Source organism: Schistocerca nitens, chromosome 2 (assembly GCF_023898315.1).
Source record: "Schistocerca nitens isolate TAMUIC-IGC-003100 chromosome 2, iqSchNite1.1, whole genome shotgun sequence".
NCBI lineage: Eukaryota > Metazoa > Arthropoda > Insecta > Orthoptera > Acrididae > Schistocerca > Schistocerca nitens.
This window is the reverse complement of record NC_064615.1, coordinates 608798510-608824792: the sequence shown is the minus strand read 5'-3', so window position 1 is coordinate 608824792 and position 26283 is coordinate 608798510. Positions and strand designations below refer to the sequence as shown.

Genomic DNA, 26283 nt, shown 5'->3' with positions numbered 1-26283 from the left:
TGTGTGTGTTTTAGTGAGTGTTTTGTGGATTTAGAGTACTCAGCAGCGAATATGTTAGCACCCTTGCTAAACAGTCCGAGACGAATGTCGTTAAATTAGTTAAAACCAAAAGTGCATGAAGTATACTCTCATGTAATTACAATCTCTGTCTCACCTTCACTTTCACCTACGCAGTCGTAGCCGGTCACGAAGAAGGTAAAATTTTCAGCTTCGTCACTGTTAAAATGTGCTATTAAAAACCTAACTTCACAATAGCACAAAAGCTTAAAAAATGTCAGGAAAGTGTGTCTGGCTTGTCACTCACAAAAAAGCAGAATGAGATAGCCACACAGATAAAATATTAAAACGTTCACCCTTATGCCACATACCTCACAAAATGTTAAAAATGTTTTATTATAATCGTCTCATTGTCCGCTAAAATAGAGGATAAATCAGCAGTTATATTCAACTTCTAACCTCTTGTCTGAATATGAAATACTTTCATTTAAAATGTAGTGTACACAACGAGCACCACACACTGGGTGGTCCTCCCGTCAGAGCAGAAAGTTGCGCTTCGTCGGACTGTGCCCTATCCGAAAGGGAGTGAGAAGTACGTCATGTCGCCTCTGTGGATGGGAGAAGGTATGACCAACGCGAATGTTCGACGTCAACGTGCAATAACCACTCACAGACGGCCGGCGGCAGCACTAGCAGTGGAGGGTATATAAAGAGTGTCTGGTGGGGCGAGGGGGTGGGGACGCGTAAAACAGTGCAGTTGTCGTATTGCGGAAAAGGAGTGATTTATCTGACATCCAGAAGGGTATGATCATTGGCTTTCGGGCCGAGAGTGGAAGCTTTTCCGACACGGCTAAGTCTGTAAACTGTTCACGTGGCGGCATGGTTAAAGTATACTCTGCTTGGAAAAATGGCGCTATCCATTACCGGCGCCGAAGGAACTGTGGTGCCCAGTGGGCGATAGATGACGGCGGTGAACGACGCCTGCGGAGATGTGTACGGGCGAATATTCATGCAACTGTTGAGCAACTTATCTCCTAGTTGAACCAAGGGACTACCAACAGTGCCTTCTCAACACCACCCAGCGAACGTGCTGCGTATGGGCCGCAGTAGCAGGCGCCTTATTCATGCACCCATCCTGACTGTTGTCCATCAGGTACGAAGGTTGGAATTCGCACGTGAATATCGCAGCTGGCCTCCATTGACTGGCAACAGGTGGTCTTTTCAGATGAATCAAGTTTTGTACTCGATCGGACAGATGAGCTTTGCCGTATGTGTCTTACGGCGTGAAACACCTGAAAGCAAACACGTTGCAGTCAGGCGAGAGTGTTTTGGTGAAAAGGCATAGTAAACAAAACAACATCTACACCTGGAGACCATGTCCGCCCATGCATGCAATTTGTTTTCCATCGGCACGACGGTACCTACCAGCAGGACAATGCAACGTGTCACACAGCTCACAGTGTAAGTGTGTGGTTTGTAAAGCACCAGGATGGGTTTACCATACTCTCTTTGCCACCAAATTCCATGTATTTAAGCCCAATTGAGAATCTGTGGGGAACAACTCGATCGGGCTTTTCGCGCCATGGATCCTGAACCGAGAAACCTATCGCAGTTGGCCACAGCACTGGAGTCGGCTCGACTCCACGTACCTGTCATTACCTTCCAAAACCTCGATGACTCTTTTCCTGCACGTCTCGCAGCGGTTAGTGCTGCGAAAGGTGGTTATTCAGGCTTTTGACAGGGCAATGTAGTATAAAACGGGTCAGTACACTGGGCCACCTGATTTAGAATGAAGCGTTTCTTGGCTGTTATGTCCGCTAATTCGTTTCCCTGCATCCCCTGTGTGTGGTATTCAGCAGAATGACACCTTGCTCCCCAGCCTTGGGGAAGGGTGTTCTGAGGATATTTGCCTGCTGCATACATTCATATTTGTGTCTGTGTGTAAGAAAAGCTGAGTGGCCGTATACTGCCCACAGCCGGACCAGGATATCAGGCTGAGAGGGCGCGTGACGTGGACGGGGAAGACGACGCTGGAGGCGGAGGTCCGGATGGAACAGCTGAAAGGCGAAGACTGGCGGGTGCTCACCAAGGCCTTCTTCGTGTTGGCCGCTCGGACCCTTCACAACGAGCCGATGGAGGTCAACAGGCTGCGGCCCACCACACCCGCAGAGGAGAAGATAGTCGCTGCTGGAAACCGTGAGTGCTGCTCAGTGAGTTCAATACCAAACTGGACGTAGTGCTCAGGGGCGACATTTGCGGGGAAAACCGTGAAGGTCGCCATACTGACTAGCGGCGTTCACAGTTGTTCGTAGTTCTTGGACTTGCTACTTTAGATTGATTATTTCTCTCGCATTTAGAACTAAAATGGACAAAAGTTGTGTTGCGTACGGATACAGTAACCGAAGTACGACGGAGAACAGCGTCCAGTTCCAAATTAAGTTACTTATGTTGTATAACAGAAAGGAAATTATACTCGAAAAATACAAATAATACTTATAAGGCTTTATTCCATGGGAATAATCGTGCCCCATTACGTGATGTAGTCCAGGGCAAAAGGTCGGCATCAGTCGCTATATCATCTACAGGGTGTTACAAGAAGGTACGACCAAACTTTCAGGAAACATTCCTCACACACAAAGAAAGAAAATATGTTTTGTGGACATGTGTCCGGAAACGCTTACTTTACATGTTAGAGCTCATTTTATTACCTCTCTTCAAATCACATTAATCATGGAATGGAAACACACAGCAACAGAACGTACCAGCGTGACTTCAAACTCTTTGTTACAGGACATGTTCAAAATGTCCTCCGTTAGCGAGGATACATGCATCCACCCTCCGTCGCATGGAATCCCTGATGCGCTGATGCAGCCCTGGAGAATGGCGTATTGTATCACAGCCGTCCACAATACGAGCACGAAGAGTCACTACATTTGGTACCGGGGTTGCGTAGAAAAGAGCTTTCAAATGCCCCCATAAATGAAAGCCGAGAGGGTTGAGGTCAGGAGAGCGTGGAGGCCATGGAATTGGTCCGCCTCTACCAATCCATCGGTCACCGAATCTGTTGTTGAGAAGCGTACGAACACTTCGACTGAAATGTGCATGACCTCCATCGTGCATGAACCACATGTTGTGTCGTACTTGTAAAGGCAAATGTTCTAGCAGCGCAGGTGGAAGAACATGGGGCCCAATCAAGACATCACCAACAATGCCTGCCCAAACGTTCACAAAAAAACTGTGTTGATGACGTGATTGCACAATTGCGTGCGGATTCTCGTCAGCCCACACATGTTGATTGTGAAAATTTACAATTTGATCACGTTGGAATGAAGCCTCATCCGTAAAGAGAACATTTGCACTGAAATGAGGATTGACACATTGTTGGATGAACCATTTGCAGAAGTGTACCCGTGGAGGCAAATCAGCTGCTGATAGTGCCTGCACACGATGTACATGGTACGGAAACAATTGGTTCTCCCTTAGCACTCTCCATACGTTTCCTTGTACAGCAGCAACTTCTCTGACGCTGACATTAGTGTTATCGTCAACTGCACGAAGAATTGCCTCGTCCATTGCAGGTGTCCTCGTCGTTCTAGGTCTTCCCCAGTCGCGAGTCATAGGCAGGAATGTTCCGTGCTGCCTAAGACGCCGATCAATTGCTTCGAACGTCTTCCTATCGGGACACCTTCGTTCTGGAAATCTGTCTCGATACAAACGTACCGCGCCACGGCTATTGCCCCGTGCTAATCCATACATCAAATGGGCATCTGCCAACTCCGCATTTGTAAACATTGCACTGACTGCAAAACCACGTTCGTGATGTACACTAACCTCTTGATGCTACGTACTGATGTGCTTGATGCTAGTACTGTAGAGCAATGAGTCGCATGTCAACACAAGCACCGAAGTTAACATTACCTTCCTTCAATTGGGCCAACTGGCGGTGAATCGAGGAAGTACAGTACATACTGACGAAACTAAAAGGAGCTCTAACATGGAAATTAAGCGTTTCCGGACACATGTCCACATAACATATTTTCTTTATTTGTGTATGAGGAATGTTTCCTGGAAGTTTGGCCGTACCTTTTTGTAACACCCTGTATATTTTATGCAGACCTATATTTTAGTGCATTATGGGGTAGTCATGAAGAGGATGACCCAAAGGTTGCATGGGGGCTTAATTAAATGAATATGATGCAATAATTTTAGTAGCTGTGTGGCCGGTTACGAAGTCTCGTAACCGGTTGTTCCTGACTTATTAGCACGCAATCCGACTGCATAAAATAAAAATAAGGAATGACAAGGAATTTCAATTAACACAATTGATTAATTAAGTCCCCTTCAACTATAAAAGCTACGAAACAACAAAGCACAAGTGTAACTGTTCTGTGTGTGGTAGTGTGACTCAACATACATGTATCTGGCTCGGTTCTTCCTCAATACGACAAGATATTTTAAACACCATTTACAATGAACTAATTAAAAAACCAGAAACACTATAATTGCACATAGAAACCAGAATTACAAGTCTAATACATGAACACGAGCCAGATGCCTTGTTGACTGTACCTGTGACCAAGAGGCATTGTCATTAAAGAAATCTATAATACCTTTTTTTTTACCTCAATATATATTGACGAAAAATACACTGTGATAATTGCAACATCTTCCATCCATACATTACACTAACCGAACAGCATCTACTCTCTCACCTAACAGAACAACAACTGCACTCGACATCCTCTGAACTACTACTGCCCTCGACATCCTCTGAATTACTACTGCACCAGTGGAGGCGGCGGAATAATAATCTTTGGCGCAATCTCTGGCGCTGTGACTCAGTGTAGCCACCTTTCAAGGTCTGTTAAAATTTGAAAACGTATAACTTCACGGAATAATGTGAGTAGAGAGGTAAAACTGGACACACATGCATGAAATGATGTGGGATTTTTTGAAACAAAAAACGAGTCCAAATATCGTCCAACAGATGACGCTGGACAGCAACTCGTCAGTGACGTCGCAAGAGAATCGTGAATAAAAACTCAGCGTGACGGGTGCGAGGCACACCGGTAAGTTACAGAATCGTACTATCCCTAGCCTGGTTGATAAAAACCTTCTGGGAGGTACAACTTTTATGCAAAATGGCAGGCCGGCCGAAGTGGCCTTGCGGTTAAAGGCGCTGCAGTCTGGAACCGCAAGACCGCTACGGTCGCAGGTTCGAATCCTGCCTCGGGCATGGATGTTTGTGATGTCCTTAGGTTAGTTAGGTTTAACTAGTTCTAAGTTCTAGGGGACTAATAACCTCAGCAGTTGAGTCCCATAGTGCTCAGAGCCATTTTTTTGCAAAATGGCACTCCACCCCATACTGCCACACTCGTAAAAGATGTCTTGCGCACATTGTGTGGCGAGGATCGCGTGCTGAGCCGCCAGTCCCTTCATGCTTGGCTTCCCAGTCCCCCAGACCTCAATCCGTGTTATTACTGGTTGGCGCTACTTGAAGTTGCATGTCTCCCACGATCGTCTGACCTCATTAGACAACATGTGACCCCAATTTATCACCATGCCTTTTGATACGCTGTACAGTGCTATTTACAACATTATCCCTCGACTGTAGGTACTGTTGATGATTGACGCCGACGTAGTGAGCATTTGTTATAAAGAAAATCGTCTTTACTATAAGTCAGTTGTTATGCTAAGTATTGATCTTGTATCATATGAAGCGCCATCTGTACGTCAATTGGTTCTCTTTGTTTTTGTTTCTATGGAACCCAAAGTAATTTCAAGCATGTGTGTCTATTTTTACCTCTCTACCTACATTATTTCGTGAAATATTGAATTTTCAAATGTTAATGGACTTCTTGCTAACCCTGTAGATTCACCATAGTTATAATAACACATTTTATAGTATAATACTTGTACATGTCCGCCCCCGATACCTAAGTGGTCAGCGCTACAGAATGTCAATCCTAAGGGCCAGGGTTCGATTCCCGGCTGGGTCGGAGAATTTCTCCGCTCAGGGACTGGGTGTTGTGTTGTCCTAACCATCATCATTTCATCCCCATCGGCGCGCAAGTCGCCGAAGTGGCGTCAAATCGAAAGACTTGCACCCGGCGAACGGTCTAGCCGACGGGAGGCCCTAGTCACACGACATTTCATTTCACTTGCACATGCCAATGTTATATTTCATAGTGTCGTTATAACTATGCTGAGTCTTCATGACTGCACTGATGATAGCTCCACTGTCAGCTGAAATCTAGATCTGCATTAAAATACAGATGACATTACGACAGATGCTGATCTTCTTTCTGACCTCGATAAATAATACTGCTAAGAAAACTAATTCCGGAGTTCTGCTACCTTGGAAGCAAAATAATCCACGACGGACAAAGCAAGGAGGACATAAAAAGCAAACAAGCACAGGAAAAAAGTGCACTCCTGCCCAACAGAAGCCTTCTGGTGTCAAACATAGATCTTAATTTGAGGAAGAAATTTCTGAGGATCTACATTTGGAGCACAGCATTGTATGGTAATGAAGCATGGACAGTGGAAAAACCGGAACAGAAGAGAATCGAACCGCTTGAGTGTGGTGTTGCAGGAGAACGTTGAAAATTAGGTGGACTGGTACGCTAATGAATGAGGTGGTTCTGCGCAGAATCGGAGAGAAAAGGAATATGTGGGGAACGCCGACAAGGAGAAGGCACATGATGATAAGATTTCTATTAAGACATCAGGAAATGACTTCCATGGTACTAGAGGGAGCTGTAGAGGGCAAAAATTGTATAGAAAGCCTGACATTGGCATAAATCCAGCAAATAATTGAGGACGTGGGCTAAAAATGCTACTCTGAGACGAAGAAGTAGGCACAGGAGAGTACTTCGTGGCCGGATGCATCAAACCAGTCGGAAGACTGATGACCCGAAAATAAATATATGCCCATTACATGTAATTTTTAATCTGCATATTTTCTGTTACATTGCGGTTTCTGGTAACAGGAGAATCGTTCAAAAGCGAGGCTTTTGACCACCGAAATTCTGTGCCGTGCATACCCAACATACTGATAGAAGTTTGTAAAGAAAAATGCTGCTCCATGAGAGAGATACATTGAAGACCCAAAGAAACTGGTACACCTACCTAATATCGTGTAGGGCCCCTGCGAGCACGCAGAAGTGCCGCTACACGACTAATGTCTGAAGTAGTAATGGAGGGAACTGACGCCATGAATCCTGCAGGGCTGTCCATAAATACGTAAGAGTACAAGGGGGATGGAGATCTCTTCTGAACAGCACGTTGCAAGGCATCCCAGATATGCTCAATAATGTTCATGTCTGGAGAGTTTGGTGGCCAATGTTTAAACTCAGAAGCGTGTTCCTGGAGCCACTCTGTAGCAATTCTGGACATATGGGGATTCGCATTGTCCTGCTGGAATTGCTCAAGTCAGTTGCAATGCACAATGGACATGAATGGATGCAGGTGATCAGACAGGATGCTTAAGTACGTGTCCCCTGTCAGTCGTATCTAGACGTATCAGGGGTCCCGTATCACTCCAACTGCACACGCTCCACACCATTACAGAGCGTCCACCAGCTTGAACAGTCCCCTGCTGATATGCAGGGTCCATGGATTCATGAGGTTTTGTCCATACCCGTACACGTCCATCCACTCGATACAATTTGAAACGAGACTCGTCCGACCAGGCAACATGTTTCCAGTCATCAAGAGTCCAGTGTCGGTGTTGATGGGACCAGGCAAGGTGTAACGCTTTGTGTCGTGCAGTCATCAAGGGTGCAGGAGTAGGCCTTCGGGGCCGATAGCTGGCCGCGGTGGCCGAGCGGTTCTAGGAGTTTCAGTCCGGAACCGCGCTTCTGCTACGGTCGCAGGTTAGAATCCTGCCTCGGGCATGGATGTGTGTGATGTCTTTAGGTTAGTTAGGTTTAAGTAGTTCTACGTTCTGGGGGACTGATGACCTCAGATGTTTGGTCCCATAGTGCTCAGAGCCATTTGAACCATTTTCGGCTCCGATAGCCCATATCTAAGATATTTAGTTGAATAGTTCGCACGCTGACACTTGTTGATGGCCGAGCACTGATATCCGCAGCAACTTGTAGAAGGGTTGCACTTCTGCCACGTTGAACGATTCTCTTCAGTCTTCGTGAAATGGTCATACCGGAAAATCCCCACTTCATCGCTACCTCAGAAATGCTGTGTCCCATCGCTCGTGCGCTGACTATAACACCACGTTTAAACTCACTTAAATCTTTATAACCTGCCATTGTAGCAGCAGTAACAGATCCAACAGCTGCGCCAGACACTTGTCGTCTTGTATAGTCGTTGCCGACCGCAGCGCCGTATTCTACTTGTTTACATATCTCTGTATTTGAATACGCATGCCCACACCAGTTTGTTTGGCGCTTTAGTGTATATATCTAAAGGTAAGTAACACATATCGAAAATGAAGCACAGAGGGAGCCTGGGGAACAGTGGGCACATTTGCTGTTTTACAATCAACGCCGTGACGCCCGTCAGAAGACGGACACTTTCTCGTCAATTATTTTTAACATTTCCTTTCTGGTATGCTGTGACAAAGTAAACAAATCAGATGCTGTTATAACTTCAAGCTTTAATGAATATTTACATGTTTCTGTGACTGTCATCGAAAAAATATATACATTATTATGGTACAGACTGTTTCCAACATGAGAAGAAATTAGCTCTTCGCAATACGCCTCTATCAATCATGCAATAGCCACAACAGTGCCAAAGTCGTGATTTCACTAATTATTTATGAAATTTACAAAGATATAAAAAACTGTCAAGAAGAAGGAACAGGATGATAGAACACGTGTTAAGACGTTAGGGAATAACCTTCCTGGTACTAGAGAGAGCTGTAGACGGTGAAAACTGTAGGCATGGACTGGGATACTTCCAGCAAATAATTGAAAACGTGTGGTGCAAGTGCTGCTCTGAGAATGTAAGGTCGGCGCAGTAGAGGAATTTTCTTCGCGGGCGCATCAAGCCAATCAAAAGACTGATGAAAAAAGAAGTAAAGAAAAAAGAAAATAGAAACACGGAAATACAACGTCATTTGCAGCGATCATTTAACAGCTGCTGAAACGCGACAATGTAGCGAGTACATGCAGTTTTCACGACCAATTTAAGCAGAAAATCAATCGCATACTATTGAATTTGCCAGTGTTTCATGTATTTTGTAAGTATTTATGTATTGCGAGAAAACAGTTGAAAACACGAAGAAAATATGCTATAGGAAATGCCACTAATTTTACAGCGTCCTCCTTCCCGAAAGTTCTTGCTTGCAGACTGTTAACTTTACCTCTTAAATGATTCATAGTAACGTTAATTTTTTTTCTTTGTAGCTGGCTAATTTAATTTATGAGTGACGTTCACAGAATTGCTTGTTTTTCTTATGTACAGAGAGACAAGTATTTCATTAAATGTAATTAGCAGGACCCAAACGTGGTTATGTTTGAATAGTATTTTACCTGAAAGTTCTCTAACCATCTGGTGAGAATCATATAAACAGAACTTTCACGTCAATCCTTTGTTGATTTTCTATTGATTTGTTGTTTCGTCATGCAGTTAGATATGTAAACTGAAAGCAGAACCTCCCTTGTACACAAGTAAGTTTCTTGAGAAGTTTTATTAGGGAATATAGCGACGATACGAAAGTAACGTATGTAGGACGTCTCTCCTAAGCGTCACCTGGCGCATTTTATCTTGTTTTGAAGAAGATATCTGTAATTTTGTGTAATAAATGTATAGCTAGAGTCAGCCAAAAAAATACTGCTCATCACGTCTTTCATGCGACGCCAGCGTCAACAGAGAGGTTCGGTTTGTCTCTCTTTACAAACAAAATGATTTTTGAAACGGCGTTCTACGTACCCATTCCATAGAGCGGTCTCAGATTACTCCAGTGCAGTACTGGTGTTATAAAAAGGTGTTAATAGAGATGGTAAAACATGACCAATAACCAAATCTCTAGCAACGACGGAGTAGCGCTGCTGCATGGCTGTAGTAGACAGTGCAGTGCAGGGTGGCACGTAAATCGCTGCTGGAGCACAGGTTCTTCTTCGTTTTTCTATTGTCCCTGTCAGTTCATACTGATAAAACGAATATAGCATTTTTACCAATTTTAGATCGCTCTATAGAAAGGGGATTTAAAATTCCGCTTCAAAAATTATTTTCTTTGTAACTGGACAGAAACCGACGTTCTCCGTTGGCAATGGGTGTCGCATAAAAGATGTGATGAGGAGTATTTGTTTAGCCTGACTCCAGCTGCACATCGCAAAACCGAAATTATAAACATTTTCTGGAGACTAGAAATCTACTCTGCAGGAATCAGCATGGGTTTCGAAAAAGACGATCGTGTGAAACCCAGCTCGCGCTATTCGTCCATGAGACTCAGAGGGCCATAGACACGGATTCCCAGGTAGATGCAGTGTTTCTTGACTTCCGCAAGGGGTTCGATACAGTTCCCCACAGTCATTTAATAAGCAAAGTAAGAGCATATGGACTATCAGACTAATTGTGTGATTGGATGGAAGAGTTCCTAGACGACAGAACGCAGCATGTCATTCTCAATGGAGAGAAGTCTTCCGAAGTAAGAGTGATTTCAGGTGTGCCGCAGGGGAGTGTCGTAGGACCGTTGCTATTCACAATATACATAAAGGACATTGTGGATGACATCGTAAGTTCACTGAGGAATTTTGCGGATCATGCTGTGGTATATCGAGAGATTGTAACAATGGAAAATTGTACTGAAATGCAGGAGGATCTGCAGCGAATTGACGCATGGTGCAGGGAACGGCAATTGAATCTCAATGTAGACAAGTGTAATATGATGCGAATACATAGAAAGAAAGATACCTTATCATTTAGCTACAATATAGCAGGTCAGCAACTGGAAGCAGTTAATTCCATGAATTATCTGGGAGTACGCATTAGGAGTGATTTAAAATGGAATGATCATATAAAGTTGATCGTCGGTAAAGCAGATGCCAGACTGAAATTCATTGGAAGAATCCTAAGGAAATGCAATCCGAAAACAAAGGAAGTAGGTTACAGTACGTTTGTTCACCCACTGCTTGAATACGGCTCAGCAGTGTGGGATCCGTACCAGTTAGGGTTGATAGAAGAGATAGAGAAGATCCAACGGAGAGCAGCGCGCTTCGCTACAGGACCATTTAGTAATCGCGAAAGCGTTACGGAGATGATAAACTCCAGTGGAAGACTCTGCAGGAGAGACGCTCAGTAGCTCGGTACGGGCTTTTGTTGAAGTTTCGAGAACATACCTTCACCGAGGAGTCAAGCAGAATATTGCTCCCTCCTACGTATATCTCGCGAAGAGACCATGAGGATAAAATCAGAGAGATTGGAGCCCACACAGAGGCATATCGACAATCCTTCTTTCCACGAACAATACGAGACTGGAATAGAAGGGAGAACCGATAGAGGTACTCAAGGTACCCTCCGCCACACACTGTCAGGTGGCTTGCGGAGTATGGATGTAGATGTAGATGCAGAACATCTTGAGAAACATCAGAAATAATGCTTCTGACAACTCCTAGGATAAAAAAGCCGTTACAAACAGAGCAGCTGTGAAACTCATCTTGCAGGGAACCAGTCAGTATCAACAATGAATCACGAACTAAACCTAGACATTGTCGTGCACCATTAGTAAACAGTAACTGCATTTTTCATTCGTAGCAGAAGAGTTTTGACAGCTAGCCCCGACCTATCACACCGGCTGTGATGTAATGCGTATACATTGAGTATTCACTCCAGTTTAGTACTGATCTCACTGATACTGCTTCTTGTTGGCAGTCTCATATTAGCACTGGAACAGAAAAAGCTCTGAAACTATTACTGCATCCTTTCTTTTCGCTACGTGTGGTAGATATTTTTTGAGAACTTTATAAACGACGCCAGGAAACAATTTTTCCTTTATGTAGCACAGTTCTTTTGCGAACAGTTCATCTGCTCGGACCTGATGAGATGTTTACTGGGCCGTTCGAAACATAATCGGATAGAGAAATTGACCTATCACCCCTGGTCGAGTGGGAGACCATTCCAAAGCGAAATACTTTCCGTGGGGCCGATCATAGGGCCTCCCCGGTTCGTTTGACGGACAGGTTTCGGTCGTTATCTGTGGCGGACGATGTCGGCGGATGCAGTCGTCCACCCTGTTCCAGAGGAAGCTTCTCGGCTCGCAAGGTCTGGGCATTCACAGAGGGTGGGTTTGCTGGTAGTTTGGAGCTCCAACGTTAGGCGCTTAATGGGACATCTTAGGAATATGGCTGCGAAGGAGGGGAAGGAGGCCAGTGTGCACTCCGTGTGCATACCGGGAGGAGTCATTCCGGATGTGGAAAGGGTGCTTCCGGATGCCGTGAAGAACAGGGTGCAGCCAGCTGCAGGTGGTGGCTCATGTCGGTACCAATGACGTGTGTCGCCTTGGATCGGAGGAGATTGTCTCTGGATTCGGGCGGGTAGCGGAAATGGTAAAGACTGCCAGTCTTGCTTGCGAGATTAAGGCGGAGCTCACCATCTGCAGCATCGTCGATAGAACCGACTGTGGTCCTTTGGTGCAGAGCCGAGTGGAGTGTCTGAATCAGAGGCTCAGGCCGTTCTGTGACCGTGTAGGCTGCAGATTCCTTGACTTGCACCATCAGGTGGTGGGTTTCCGGGTTCCATTTAATAGGTCAGGAGTCCACTACACACAGGAAGCGGCTACAAGAGAAGCGGTGGCTGTGTGGAAGGAACTGGGTGTTTTTTTAGGTTAGAGTGTCTCAGGGAACCACAGAAAAGGCATCCGTTTAAAAGGGGGCAGGTAAAACACAGTAAGGTAGGTGTAGAAACCATCGGTATTGTAGTTGTAATTTTCGTAGGTGTGTTGGGAAAGAACCAGAGCTCTAAGCCCTAATAGAAAGCACTGAAGCTCAAATAGTTGTAGCTACAGAAAGCTGGTAAAGAAGTTCAGCCGAAATTTTTTCAAACGATCTAACAGTGTTCAGAAAGGATAGATTGAATACAGTTGGTGGTGCAGTATTTATAGCTGTCAGAAGCAGTTTGCCTTGAAGTAAAATTGAAGTAGATAGTACCTGCGAAATAGTATGGGTAGAGGTTATACCTGACAATCGAACTAAACTATTAATTGGATCATTTTACCGACCCCCCGACTCAGAAGATATACGAGGGCAGTTCAATAAGTAATGCAACACATTTTTTTCTGAAACAGGGGTTGTTTTATTCAGCATTGAAATACACCAGGTTATTCCCCAATCTTTTAGCTACACAACACTATTTTTCAACGTAATCTCCATTCAATGCTACGGCCTTACGCCACCTTGAAATGAGGGCCTGTATGCCTGCACGGTACCATTCCACTGGTCGATGTCGCAGCCAACGTCGTACTGCATCAATAACTTCTTCATCATCCGCGTAGTGCCTCCCACGGATTGCGTCCTTAATTCGGCCAAACATATGGAAATCCGACGGTGCGAGATCGGGGCTGTAGGGTGCATGAGGAAGAACAGTCCACTGAAGTTTTGTGAGCTCCTCTCGGGTGCGAAGACTTGTGTGAGGTCTTGCGTTGTCATGAAGAAGGAGAAGTTCGTTCAGATTTTTGTGCCTACAAACACGCTGAAGTCGTTTCTTCAATTTCTGAAGAGTAGCACAATACACTTCAGAGCTGATCGTTTGACCATGGGGAAGGACATCGAACAGAATAACCCCTTCAGCGTCCCAGAAGACTGTAACCATGACTTTAAAGCCATACCCTCAGCCAATAAACTTTTTCTTGGTAGGGGAGTGGGTGTGGCGCCACTCCATTGATTGCCATTTTGTTTCAGGTTCGAAGTGATGAACCCATGTTTCATCGCCTGTAACAATCTTTGACAAGAAATTGTCACCCTCAGCCACATGACGAGCAAGCAATTCCGCACAGATGGTTCTCCTTTGCTCTTTATGGTGTTCGGTGAGACAACGAGGGACCCAGCGGGAACAAACCTTTGAATATCCCAACTGGTGAACAATTGTGACAGCACTACCAACAGAGATGTCAAGTTGAGCACTGATTTGTTTGATGGTGATCCGTCGATCATCTCGAACGAGTGTGTTCGCACGCTCCGCCATTGCAGGAGTCACAGCTGTGCACGGCCGGCCCGCACGCGGGAGATCAGACAGTCTTGCTTGACCTTGCGGCGATGATGACACACGCTTTGCCCAACGACTCACCGTGCTTTTGTCCACTGCCAGATCACCGTAGACATTCTGCAAGCGCCTATGAATATCTGAGATGCCCTGGTTTTCCGCCAAAAGAAACTCGATCACTGTCCGTTGTTTGCAACGCACATCCGTTACAGACGCCATTTTAACAGCTCCGTACAGCGCTGCCACCTGTCGGAAGTCAATGAAACTATACGAGACGAAGCGGGAATGTTTGAAAATATTCCACAAGAAATTTCCGGTTTTTTTTCAACCAAAATTGGCCGAGAAAAAAAATGTGTTCTATTTTTTATTGAACTGCCCTCGTAGTTGCTGAACAGTTCACAGAAAACACGAGTCTCATTTCAAATAGGTACCCCACACATAAATCACAGTCGGTGGTGACTTCACTTTACACCCAATATGCTGGAAAAATTATACTTTTAAAGCTGTCGGCAGGCATACGTCATCCGAAATTGTACTGAATGTTTTCACAGAAATTTATTTTGAACAATTAGTTTATGAGCCCACTCGAAGCGTAAATGGTTGCGAAAGCACACCTGACCTCTTAGCAACAAATAATCCTGGGCAAATAGTAAGCATCGTGACGAATACAGGGATTATCGACCACAAGGCAGTTGCTGCTAGGGTGAATACCGTAACACCAACAACCATCAAAAAGAAACGCAAAGTATAACTGATTAAAAAATCTGATAAAAATGCTCTTAACGCCTTTTTAAGAGACAGTCTTCACTCCTTCCGATCTGACCACGTAACCGTAGAAAAGACGTGGAATGATTTCAAAGAGATAGTATCGACAGCAATTGAGAGATATATACCACATAAGTGATGGTACTGATCCCCCACGGTAAACAAAACGGGTCAGATCGTTGTTGCAGAAGCAGCTAAAAAAGCATGCCAAATTTAAAAGAACGCAAAATCCCCAAGACTGGCAAAGTTTTGCAGAAGTTCGAAATATAGTGCCGTCTTCAATGCGAGATGCTTTCAATAATTTCTGCAACGAATCTCTGTCTCGAATTGTGGCAGAAAACCCAAAGAGATTCTGGTCATACATAAAGCACACCAGTGGCAAGACGCAATCAATACCTTCACTGCGCGATAACACCGGTGAAGTCACTGATGACAGTGCCACTAAAGCAGAGTTATTAACACGGTTTTCCGAAACTCCTTCATCAAAGAAGACGGAGTAAATTTTCTTGAATTCTAATCAAGAACAACTGCCAAGTTGAGAAACATGGAAGTAGATATCCTCGGTGTTACAAAGCAGCTTAAATCACTCAATAACGGCAAGGCCTCCGGTCCAGATTGTATACCAGTCAGGTTCCTCTCAGAGTATGCTGATAAAATAGCTCCATATTTAGCAATTATATACAACCACTCGCTCACAGAAAGATACGTACCTAAAGACTGGAAAATTGCTCAAGTCACACCAATACCCAAATAGGGAAGTAGGAGTAATCTGCTGAATTACAGGCCCATATCACTAACGCCGATTTGTAGTAGAGTTTTGGAACATACACTGTATTCAAACATTATGAAGTACTTCGAAGAAAATGATTTATTGACACATAATCAGCATTTATTCAGGAAATATCATTCTTGCGAAACATAACTAGCTCTTTATACTCATGAACTGAGTGCTATCGACAGGGGATGTCAAATGGACTCCATATTTTTAGATTTCTAGAGGGCTTTCGACACCATTTCTCACAAGCGTCTTCTCACCAAACCACTTGCCTATGGAATATCGCCTCAGTTGTGCGACTGGATTCGTGATATCGTGTCAGAAAGGTCACAGTTCGTAGTGATAGACGGAAAGTCATCGATTAAAACAGAAGTAATATCCGGCCTTCCCCAAGGAAGTGTTATAGGCCCTCTATTGTTCCTTATCTATATTAACGACATAGGAGACAATCTGAGTAGCCGTCTTAGATTTTTTTCAGATGATGTTGTCACTTATCGTCTTGTAAAGTCATCAGATGACCAAAACGAATTGCAAAATGATATAGATAAGATCTCTGTATGGTGCGAAAAGTGGCAATTGACCCTGAATAAAAAAAGTGTGTGAAGTTATTCTCATGAGTACTAAAAGAAATCCGCTAATTTCAATTACACGATAAGTCACACAAATCTGAAGGCTGTAAATTAAACTAAATACTTAGGGATTACAATTACAAATAACCTAAACTGGAACGATCACATAGATAATGTTGTGGGTAGAGAAAACCAAAGACTGCGATTCATTGGCCGGATTTACGACCCCTTCCCTTTTTGCATCGCCTGCCCGGTGCTGCCAGTCTTCTAAAAAAAGAAAGTCTCAGTTGGATGGAGCGTCTGCCATGAAAGAAAAGGGGAACAAATGTATAGGCAAATAATAAGCGACCACTCGCGATAAGCGGGGAATCTGGGTTCGAGTCCAGTTCCGGCACAAATTTTCATCTTTAAAAAAATGGCTCAGTCGGATAGAGCGTCTGCCATTAAAAAAATTACCAGAACACTTAGAAGGCGCAACAGGTCTACTAAAGAGACTGCTTACACCACGCTTGTCCGCTCCATTCTGGAGTATTGCTGTGCGGTGTGGGACCCGTATCACGTGGGACTGACGGATGACATCGAAAAAGTACAAAGAAGAGCAGCTCGTTTTGTATCATCGCGAAAGAGGGGAGATAGTGCCACAGACATGATACCTGAATTGGAGTGGCATTCATTAAAACAAAGGCTCTTTTCGTTGCGGCGGGATCTTCTCATGAAATTTCAATCACCAGGTTTCTCCTCCGATTGCGAAAATATTCTGTTGACACCCACCTACATAGGGAGGAATGATCATCAAAATGAAATAAGAGAAATGGGGCTCGCACAGAAAAATTTAAGTGCTAGTTTTTCCCACGCGCCGTTCGAGAGACAGCTTGAAGGTGGTTCACTGAACCCTCTGGCAGGCACTTTATTGTGAATAACAGAGTAATCACGTAGATGTAGATGGAGAAGCGATGGCCGCAGCTCATTGAGCCATTTTCGGCTGTACGCCATAGGGAGCCATCCGTTGGTTGTACAGCATACGGTAACATTGATCTGTGATACCTGGGAAGGGTTTAAGTCTGTTCTACTAGAATGGTAACTCACTGTGGCAGAAAAGCCTACCTTTATCACTCGTTGCAAAAGATACTGGGTGTTTTCCTGGCGGCGATACGAACTTTCAAGGTGGATGGGGAAGGATAATCGTATTATTTTGTTGTAATGGACAGTGATCCGGAAAGGTGTGAGTTGGAAGTTTCGAGGTAGTATGTGTTGCGTGATAACTCTACCAGTCGCCGTTCCGGCAACGCAAGAAATTTATTCATTGCGTACACTAAAAGATTTGGTTGTCTCGTTACTACAATCACAGTTGGCAACAGATGCTTAATGGAAGTGAGGAGAAGAATTCCATTGATAAAACATGCTTTTGTGACTGAGAACGCATGCTGTTACAGCGTGATTACCTGTAAATACCACATTAATACAATAAACGCTCAAAATTATGTCCGTCAACCTCAATGCATTTGGCAATACGTGTAACGATATTCCTCTCAACAGCGGGTAGTTCTCCTTCCGTAATGTTCGCACATGCATTGACAATGCGCTGACGCATGTTGTCAGGCGTTGTCGGTGGATCAAGATAGCAAATATCCGTCAACTTCCCCACAGAAAGAAACCGGGGACGTCAGATCCGGTGAATATGCGGGCCATGGTATGGTGCTTCGACGACCAATCCACCTGTCATGAAATACGCTATTCAATACCTCTTCAACCGCACGCGGGCTATGTGCCGGACATCCGTCATGTTGGAAGTACATCTCCATTCTGTCATGCAGTGAAACATCTTGTAGTAACATCGGTAGAACATTACGTAGGAAATCAGCATACATTGCACCATTTAGATTGCCATCGATAAAATGGGGGCCAATTATCCTTCCTCCCATAATACATTAACCCGCCAAGGTCGCTGATGTTCCACTTGTCGCAGCCATCGTGGATTTTCCGTTGCCCAATAGTGCGTATTATGCGGGTTTACGTTACCGCTGTTGGCGAATGACGCTAAATAGAACGCGTGCAAAAAATCTGTCATCGTCCCGTAATTTCTCTTGTGCCCAGTGGCAGAACTGTACACGACGTTCAAAATCGTCGCCATGCAATTCCAGTTGGATAGAAATATGGTAAGGGTGCAATCGATGTTGATGTAGCATTCTCAAAACCGACGTTTTTGAGATTCCCGATTATCGTGCAATTTGTCCGCTACTGATGTGCGGACGACTTGGGCATCATCATTTGTTGCAGGTCGTGGTTGACGTTTCACATGTGGCTGAACTTAAATAACTCAGCTATTCGGCGAACGGTCCGGACACTTGGATGATATCGTCCAGGATACCGAGCAGCATACATAGCACACGCCCGTTGGGCATTTTGATCACAATAGCCATACATCAACACGATATCGACCTTTTCCGCAATTGGTAAACGGTCAATTTTAACACGTGTAATGTATCACGGAGCAAATACCGTCCGCACTGGCGGAATGTTGCGTGATACCACGCACTTATACGTTTGTGACTATTACAGCGCCAACTAGCAGAAAGCGAAAAAGTGGTCCAACTAAAACATTCATGTTTCTTTACGTACTACACGAATATGTAATAAAAATGGGGGTTCCTATTTTTAAAAAAGCAGTTGAGATCCGTTTGACCTATGGCAGCGCCATCTAGCGGGCCAACCATAGTACCATCTGGTTTCCCTCTTCAAGCTAGACGAGTTTCGTTCTTTGTAGTTTTTTGGTTTGATGCTTATTTCGTGAGATATTTGGCCCGGTCACTATCAATGGACCACCCTGTATATGAAGTACAAAATGTCAGATTCTGCCTCATAGATAATTTAGAGCTTCGCAGAAAGTATATTTGACTTTCTTTACACCGCACCCCTACTTCTTTTAGACGCCCTGAATGGAACTTTTAGAAAAAGCTCAGTGGACACGCAAATGGAACTCAACACATTTACGGCGAGTGTTGGGCATTCACCGAACCGCAGTGCGCATATCACATATTGATGTATGGACAGGAGTTATATTGCTCGTTGGGGCGTTGGCTGCTGTGCAGACGACGTATGTAGCGTGCCTGTAACACTATGCCCACACAGTGGATACAATATGCCGTCCGTGAACTCTTACAACTGAAATTACCTCAGTAAAGACAGAACACGAGTCAAGATTTCTGTTTGCTCACCAGCCAGGAAAAAAAATACAACTCAAGTATTCTTCTGGGAGGAAGCACTTCAATGTGTGTCAGACTCCACAGAGAGAGCCGGCCGGGGTGGCCGAGCGGTACTAGGCGCTACAGTCTGGAACCGCGCGACCGCTACGGTCGCAGGTTCGAATCCTGCCTCGGGCATGGATGTGTGTGATGACCTTAGGTTAGTTAGGCTTAAGTAGTTCTAAGTTCTAGGGGACTGATGACCTCAGAAGTGAAGTCCCGTAGTGCTCAGAGCCAAATGAACCATCTGAATCCACAGAGAGATAAATAATCTTCACTCGAGCAAACAGAATAACCACTTTATTCACAGAGAAACGACTTCACGCGCTCCTTGTGAAAAAATCAACACTTTTCAAAATCTAATCAGCAGATTCTCCGTTGTGGCTCGCGCCAGCGACGTGTCCAGATCTATCCCCAGAGGGATGTACCTTTGATCAATCACCAGAGGTAAGCGTCTCCACACCATGCATCCACTCTCTTCTGGACACGTGGCGCCCATGTTTGCGCTCAGGAGACGAATCCCAGCAGCTGTTACAAAAAGATTTCCTCCCACTTCATGGGTCATGGACCTGCCAGCCAATCACTTGGAGCTCACACTCCTTTCAGAAGATTTTATGGAATTTTCCATTTCACCTCCTACATCCTTAGCACTCCACCAATCAAATCTACGTCTCTGCTTTTCGGTGGGCAGTGGACCCCTGCACTTCACTTAAGAAGATTCCTCTGAGGTCATCTAGCCACCATCATTTGTGATCCTGTGCATTACTTTGCACAAAAAAGGATGTCTTTTCGCCTTGTACTACCCGTGATGCTCTTTCGCCAGGTACTTTATTCTGAAATTTTTTCCGTCCTCCATGGGAATTCTGTAGCCTCCAACGTTGGAAACCGCCGCCTCCTCGGTCTGCTCTTTTGCAGGGCAGTAAATGTCCGTCTTTGCACAAAATGAAAGCTGTCTTCCCGCTCCTCTTTAGCCGATGGCAGCTTCTCAGGAACGCTTTGTCCATGTCACCCTTCCTCTCAGTGCTCAGCTCTAATTAATTTCCTGACATACCGTACTACAGAAATTGTTAGTATGTGGTGCTAGCCAGTATCAGCCAATGAAATGATTAATAATCCGACTGTGCATTGTAGACAGTGATCTAACGCAAACATAAATCGAAAATAGTTTATAGAATATTACACTTACGGTGCCAAAATCCTGCTGCCTTATAAAATACGGAAGAAAGTACTTTGTAAAAATCATTTGTATGAAGTACAAACTGTTCGTTGGAATCGAAAGTTGGACTCGGGTAAATTGGAGAGAAATCGACTTGAAGTTGCTGAAAAGTGCATATGGCTGTAACAGCCCGGAGGTGAGAGCCCAAATGGTGTAGATGTTGAAGTGTAGCAGGAGCGGAGGTGGTGGTGTCGGCTGGTAGTTGGTGGAAAAACAAACGTTGATAGTGTGGCGAAGTCACGCTCAGGTCCCCTTGTGCGTGTGTCGTGGAGGCCCCGCTGACTGCTGCAGGTGTCGGCTGCCGGCGACGTGTCTGGCTATGACATCGGCGCCCAGCGTTGCTGAAACGTTGTTTTCCCCACTTAGCAATGCGTGCTCCACGTTGCATTTGTCGGCATGCGGCAAGGGCCATTGATGCTCCCATCTACCAGAATTCTTGTGGGGTCCTCAGGACCCAGAAGAACAGCTCGACGAATGGCGGGTGCTGGAACGCTCGTCCATGTGGTGGAGCGCGGATACCGCACCGAACTGGACACAGACCACAGTCCTCCAAGGCAGAAGTTCGGCTGTGCCGTAGAAATCCTGGTAGCTACTCACCTTCCACGTAGCCTAAAGCCGACAGGTGGCGCGCGTAGCCACTCGGAGATAGCATGATGGAGATGGCGACCGCATCTGGCATCGATTACTTGTTGCCCCATAACCTCATGATGACTGGCGTGGCCCTTGCGTTGTGGCGGATGCTGCCAGACTGCGCATATCTCTGCTACAATCAACGAATATTAGTACTAGTTAAAGCTCCTTTTGTTACTCTAAAGCATGGCTTCCAGCTGTGTACGAGTCCACACACTTGTGACTGAACGATGTAGAAACCTTCTGGCTGTCCTGTAGCTGCTCTGCACTTCTACTACATCCCCAGGATCGTGAACCGCAGCTCGGATAGGCCTGCCACGTGGTAGTTAAACAAGCTTGTCAATGAAATCAGTATAGCATTGCCTCAGCGCCCTTCAGGTATCCAACAGCCGCAGCAGAGCGGCGGCACTACATGGCGGAAAATAACACGAACGATCTGGACGGAAAGAAAAACCAACCTGGAGCTCTTAAGGGAAGTCAAAAAGAGCGAAGATTGTTAAAAGAAATGGAAAAGAGAACAATAAAATTAATTGGACATATCTTCAGAAACAACAAAAAATGACTCTGAGTACTATGGGACTTAACACCTGAGGTCATCAGTCCCCTAGAACTTAGAACTACTTAAACCTAACCAACCTAAGGACAACACACACATCCATGCTCGAGGCAGGATTCGAACCTGCGACCGTAGCGGTCGCGCGGTTCCAGACTGAAGCGCATAGAACCGCTCGGCCATTCCGGCCGGCTCAGAAACAACATTTTCGTTAAAATTCTTGAAGGGAAAGTGCTCTGATGGAAAGGAGGAGAATGCCCAGTAGGAAGCATTTGGAGGACACGGAGAAGAGGATAGGATGTGACACTTACATGGAACTGAAACGAATAGTGACAGGAGAGAGAGAGAATGGTTCCATCGACGAGGGATTAGCCTGTAGAACATTTATGTATGCATGTACGCGGCTGCCTATTAAAATTGCGGTGCCAGGAAGGATAAGAAATAACGTCATTTAATTTATTGTTGGCAGCGATACGGCAGAAAGAAGGCATGATATAAATTGTAGCTGACTGGGGGCATGCAGGGTATGAAATACAGTAGATGGGGCTAGCGTCTCTGGCAGCAACAGTGACTCTAACCCATTTGGACAGCGAATCAGACTGAGCCTGAATGACAACCACTGGTACGTTAATCAATGCTGCTTCAAGTCTATGCTAGAGTTCATCAAGTGTAGTAACTGCCGACTGATGGCGAACCAGCACGGGTGACATTTGGCCTTGAGTTACCTTATTAAAAGGTAAGGTCACAGAGACTTTGAAGATAGGGTACAGCCATATTCCTTAACACGTCAACGAAGTAATGGATACTGTCCAAATTAGCGGCTATGTGGACCGGAGGACTACGAATGAAATCAGCAATGTTCGTTCTCAACGGAGCCTCCACATACTGTTACGATCATTGTTGTCGTTGGGCACACCACTGACGGCTCGCCTCTATTTACTGCAGCGTTAAGGATGGGCGTAGGGCAAAAGGCATCGTCATACGTTTTATAAGGATTTGAATTTTTAATTACCATTGTTTCTATAATGTACTTTTCTCGTAAACTAATCAATCAATAGAAGTGGAAGTTTACAGTTCACATCTGCATAAGAGTCTAATAAAACGTGTGGAAGATTTTTTTTTAAGGTAATAGTAGCTTTGAAATTAGTTTTTCATTTTTGTGTTATCCGGGACTGGAGAATTTTTCTCAAATTTCAAAGGAGAACGTTTCTCAGAGAAAAGATAACGGAAAAGTGCTGCGCACCCGGATTATTAAGTAAGCAATTCTTAAGAATTATGCCAAATCTCAGGATCTTAGGTTTTATAGTTCCTGGAAAAGGTACATTATAGCTCAAAAAAGTCAGTTTACAGCAATTCGCATTTAAAGTTTTTATTTCAATTTTTGACAATATTGCTGTACCTGGAGTGACTAATGCAGTCTACATCCATGATCTTTATTTTCTTCCCCGTCTTCCTGAAGTAATCTGTTTCCCTGTCTCCTTTGCCTACACAACTTTTATATTTTTTTCTTCTGTTGCCTAAGCTTTCTCCAACCGCACTTCATCGCTGCTTCTGAGTACCTTTAGTGTGAATGCACCTGGATGGAAGTCTACCAACTTTCCCACTACTGAACACTAGACAGGCATCACATGCAACTATCTTCACAACAACTGAGGACACAAAAACTGCTTTTGGACAATTCACCTATATAAGGTGATTGTAGCTCTCATTTTTATCCTGTGTTTGCCCATGTGCACATTTTTTCAGCAGTTCAGGATAGACTAGGTACCTGAAAGTTGGTTTTATAACATCTTAAACAGTAAGTGGCAAACCATGTTTGTGGGAGTGTGGTTTTCCACTGGCTTCTGCCTGAAGATATTTGCACCAAAGCACTGAATCTCCATCACCTAGATATTTCAGGTACCTAACACCACGTTGTTCAACTGACCTTTGGAATATTAGTGTCATCCCAGCTGCTTCCATCTCACCCCTTGACCACTGGTGATTCTTGCTGCACACTTCCTCGCTACTACTTTTCTTCTTCAGTGCTACCGTTGTTCTTTCTTGTATCACACTGATAGTCATATTTGCTTTTTACTTGGAAGTCTAAGATTTTCCCCGTATCCACACTAATGACAGATGATACGCCACGAAGTGATGTATGGCCCCGCTTCATCGAGATATCATCATAAGACACACAGATCTGTCTTCATTAGGCAGTGTCCTTCTTCCCCTTTACTGTTAATATCTACAGCTGCCTCATCTCCTCCTTCCACTCAACTTCAAGAGCACTGGAGATTGTTCTGTTGTAATCACTGAATCTCGTCACTGGTGCAGGCACGTTCGTCAAGCCACAAAACAAATTTGTGCATTCTCTGCCTATATCTGAGCATCTCGTGGCGTAACACAATCTTGTATTCGCCTCATACATCTTCCCATGGAGAGCAGAAGCCTTGAACTGAACATCATATTTACAAAGCTTACACGAAATACGTATATTATCTACAGTGGCAATTCTGTCACTGTCATCCTTTGACGTACAATTGCCACATGCACATGAAACAATAATCATACAGGCAAGTATTTCTAAGTCAGTGAACCTAAATCCACTGGAAAACTCGTCTTTGGCGCTCTACACAGCATCATCAGTTCCTTCATTAATTTTCTTCTTCGATGAACGCAGTGGCTTAAACCTAACTGACCTAAGGACAGCACACACATCCATGCCCGAGGCAGGATTCGAACCTGCGACCGTAGCAGCAGCGTGGTTCAGGACTGAAGGGCCTAGAACCGCTCGACCACAACGGCCGGCCAGCTGGATATTAAAAATAGATAAATAAAACAATCACAATCTCACCGGAGATCTACATAGCCTAAGCAGATAAGAATAATACAATTTCTAAAATGTTGCAAAATAAGTATCTTTCAACTTTCCTGTTCAGAACTGTCTACCTGTTCAGAAGTATCCGAACATCACAGTCAAGGGCGGAGTTGACCACTAGATATCACGTTAGGTGGACTAGACAGTATAAAACGAGGCGGGAAGTGTTGTCGTCAGTAGACAAGCAGTAATAGCAGAATGGGTTGGTTAGGAGAGCACATTGATTTCGAACGTGGATTAGTCATTGGATAACACCTGAGTAACGGATCAATCGGGGACAGTTCATCATTTCTAAAGCTTCCCAAGGCGACTTTAGGTCATATGATTATGAAGTGGAAACGCGAAGGAAGAACCATAGAGAAACCCAAGACCAGGCAGAGACTGGAGGACAGAGATCGTCGAGGACTGCTGAGGGTGGTTGTAAAAGCTCACATGAAATCAATGAAAGAAATTTCCGCCTCCGTAGCGTAGCGGTAGCGTTACCGCCTACCACACCTACCACTCAGAGGGCCCGGGTTCGATTCCCGGCAGGGGACTGGGTGTTGTGTGTCCTTCATCATCATTGACTCTCAAATCACCTATGTGGCGTAAAATAAAAGAGGACTTGTGATACGGCGGCTGAACTCCCCCACATGGGGCCTCCCGACCAACAATGCCATACGATCAACATCATCATCATCAATGAAAGAAATCTTACGTAAGTTCCAAATTACTACCAGCAATTCAGCTAGCACAGTGGCTGTGCGCAGGGTTTTAAAAAGAATGCGGTGCAGTGGTCGAGCAGCTCGTCATAAGCCAACCATTTCTGTAGGTAGTCCCAAGCGACGCTAGAGGTGGTATGAAGAAGGACGCCGCTGGATAGTGGATGAATGGAAACGAGTGATTTGCAGTGATGAATCACGGTATACCCTGTAGCAATATGACGGAAGGGTTAAAAAACGCTAAATGTGGAAGGACATTTTACAGCATTATGTATTGCGTACAGCAGAGGAAAACTTCCGAGACGATGATTGTTTGTATGAACATGACAATGCACCCCGTGATAAAGCAGTCAATGGTTTGCGGACAATAACATTTCTGAAATGGATTAGTCCGTCCAGAGTTCGTACCTGAACCCAATGTAACTACTTTACGATGAGCTTTTCGTCGTCTTCGCTCCAGGCTCCAGCGTTCAACGTCACTTTCTTCACTGGTCTCGCCTCTTGAGAAAAGTGTGCTGCAGTTCCTCCACAGACATTCAGACACCTGATTGAAAGTGTTCCCAGCAGAACCGAAGCCATCATAAGGGCGAAGGGTGGATACACTCCATGTCAATGTCCACTAATGGGTGTCCAGAGATTTTTAATCAAATAATGTGTATACACAAGAAGAAGCTGCAACTGAGTAAGTTTATGATTGGCAGTTAGTTTCTTATCTTAGCTTGGTATCAGTGAGACTAGTGCCGTACAGAATGACTTGAGCTCTCCGGATCTTATTTGGATTCTCAGTGTTCTTGTTGGTAACAATATATGAC

At 44.7% G+C, this 26283-nt stretch overlaps 1 protein-coding gene across 1 annotated transcript in view; it reads left to right on the top strand.

Moving 5' to 3' along the window:
* Positions 1 to 26283, top strand: part of LOC126235192 (acyl-coenzyme A thioesterase 9, mitochondrial-like) — a 156324-nt gene that overhangs the window by 35512 nt on the left and 94529 nt on the right. Inside the window, exon 3 of the mRNA XM_049943922.1 lies at positions 1974 to 2193. Coding sequence (XP_049799879.1) covers positions 1974 to 2193 — 220 coding nt within the window. The remainder of the gene's footprint in view (positions 1 to 1973; positions 2194 to 26283) is intronic.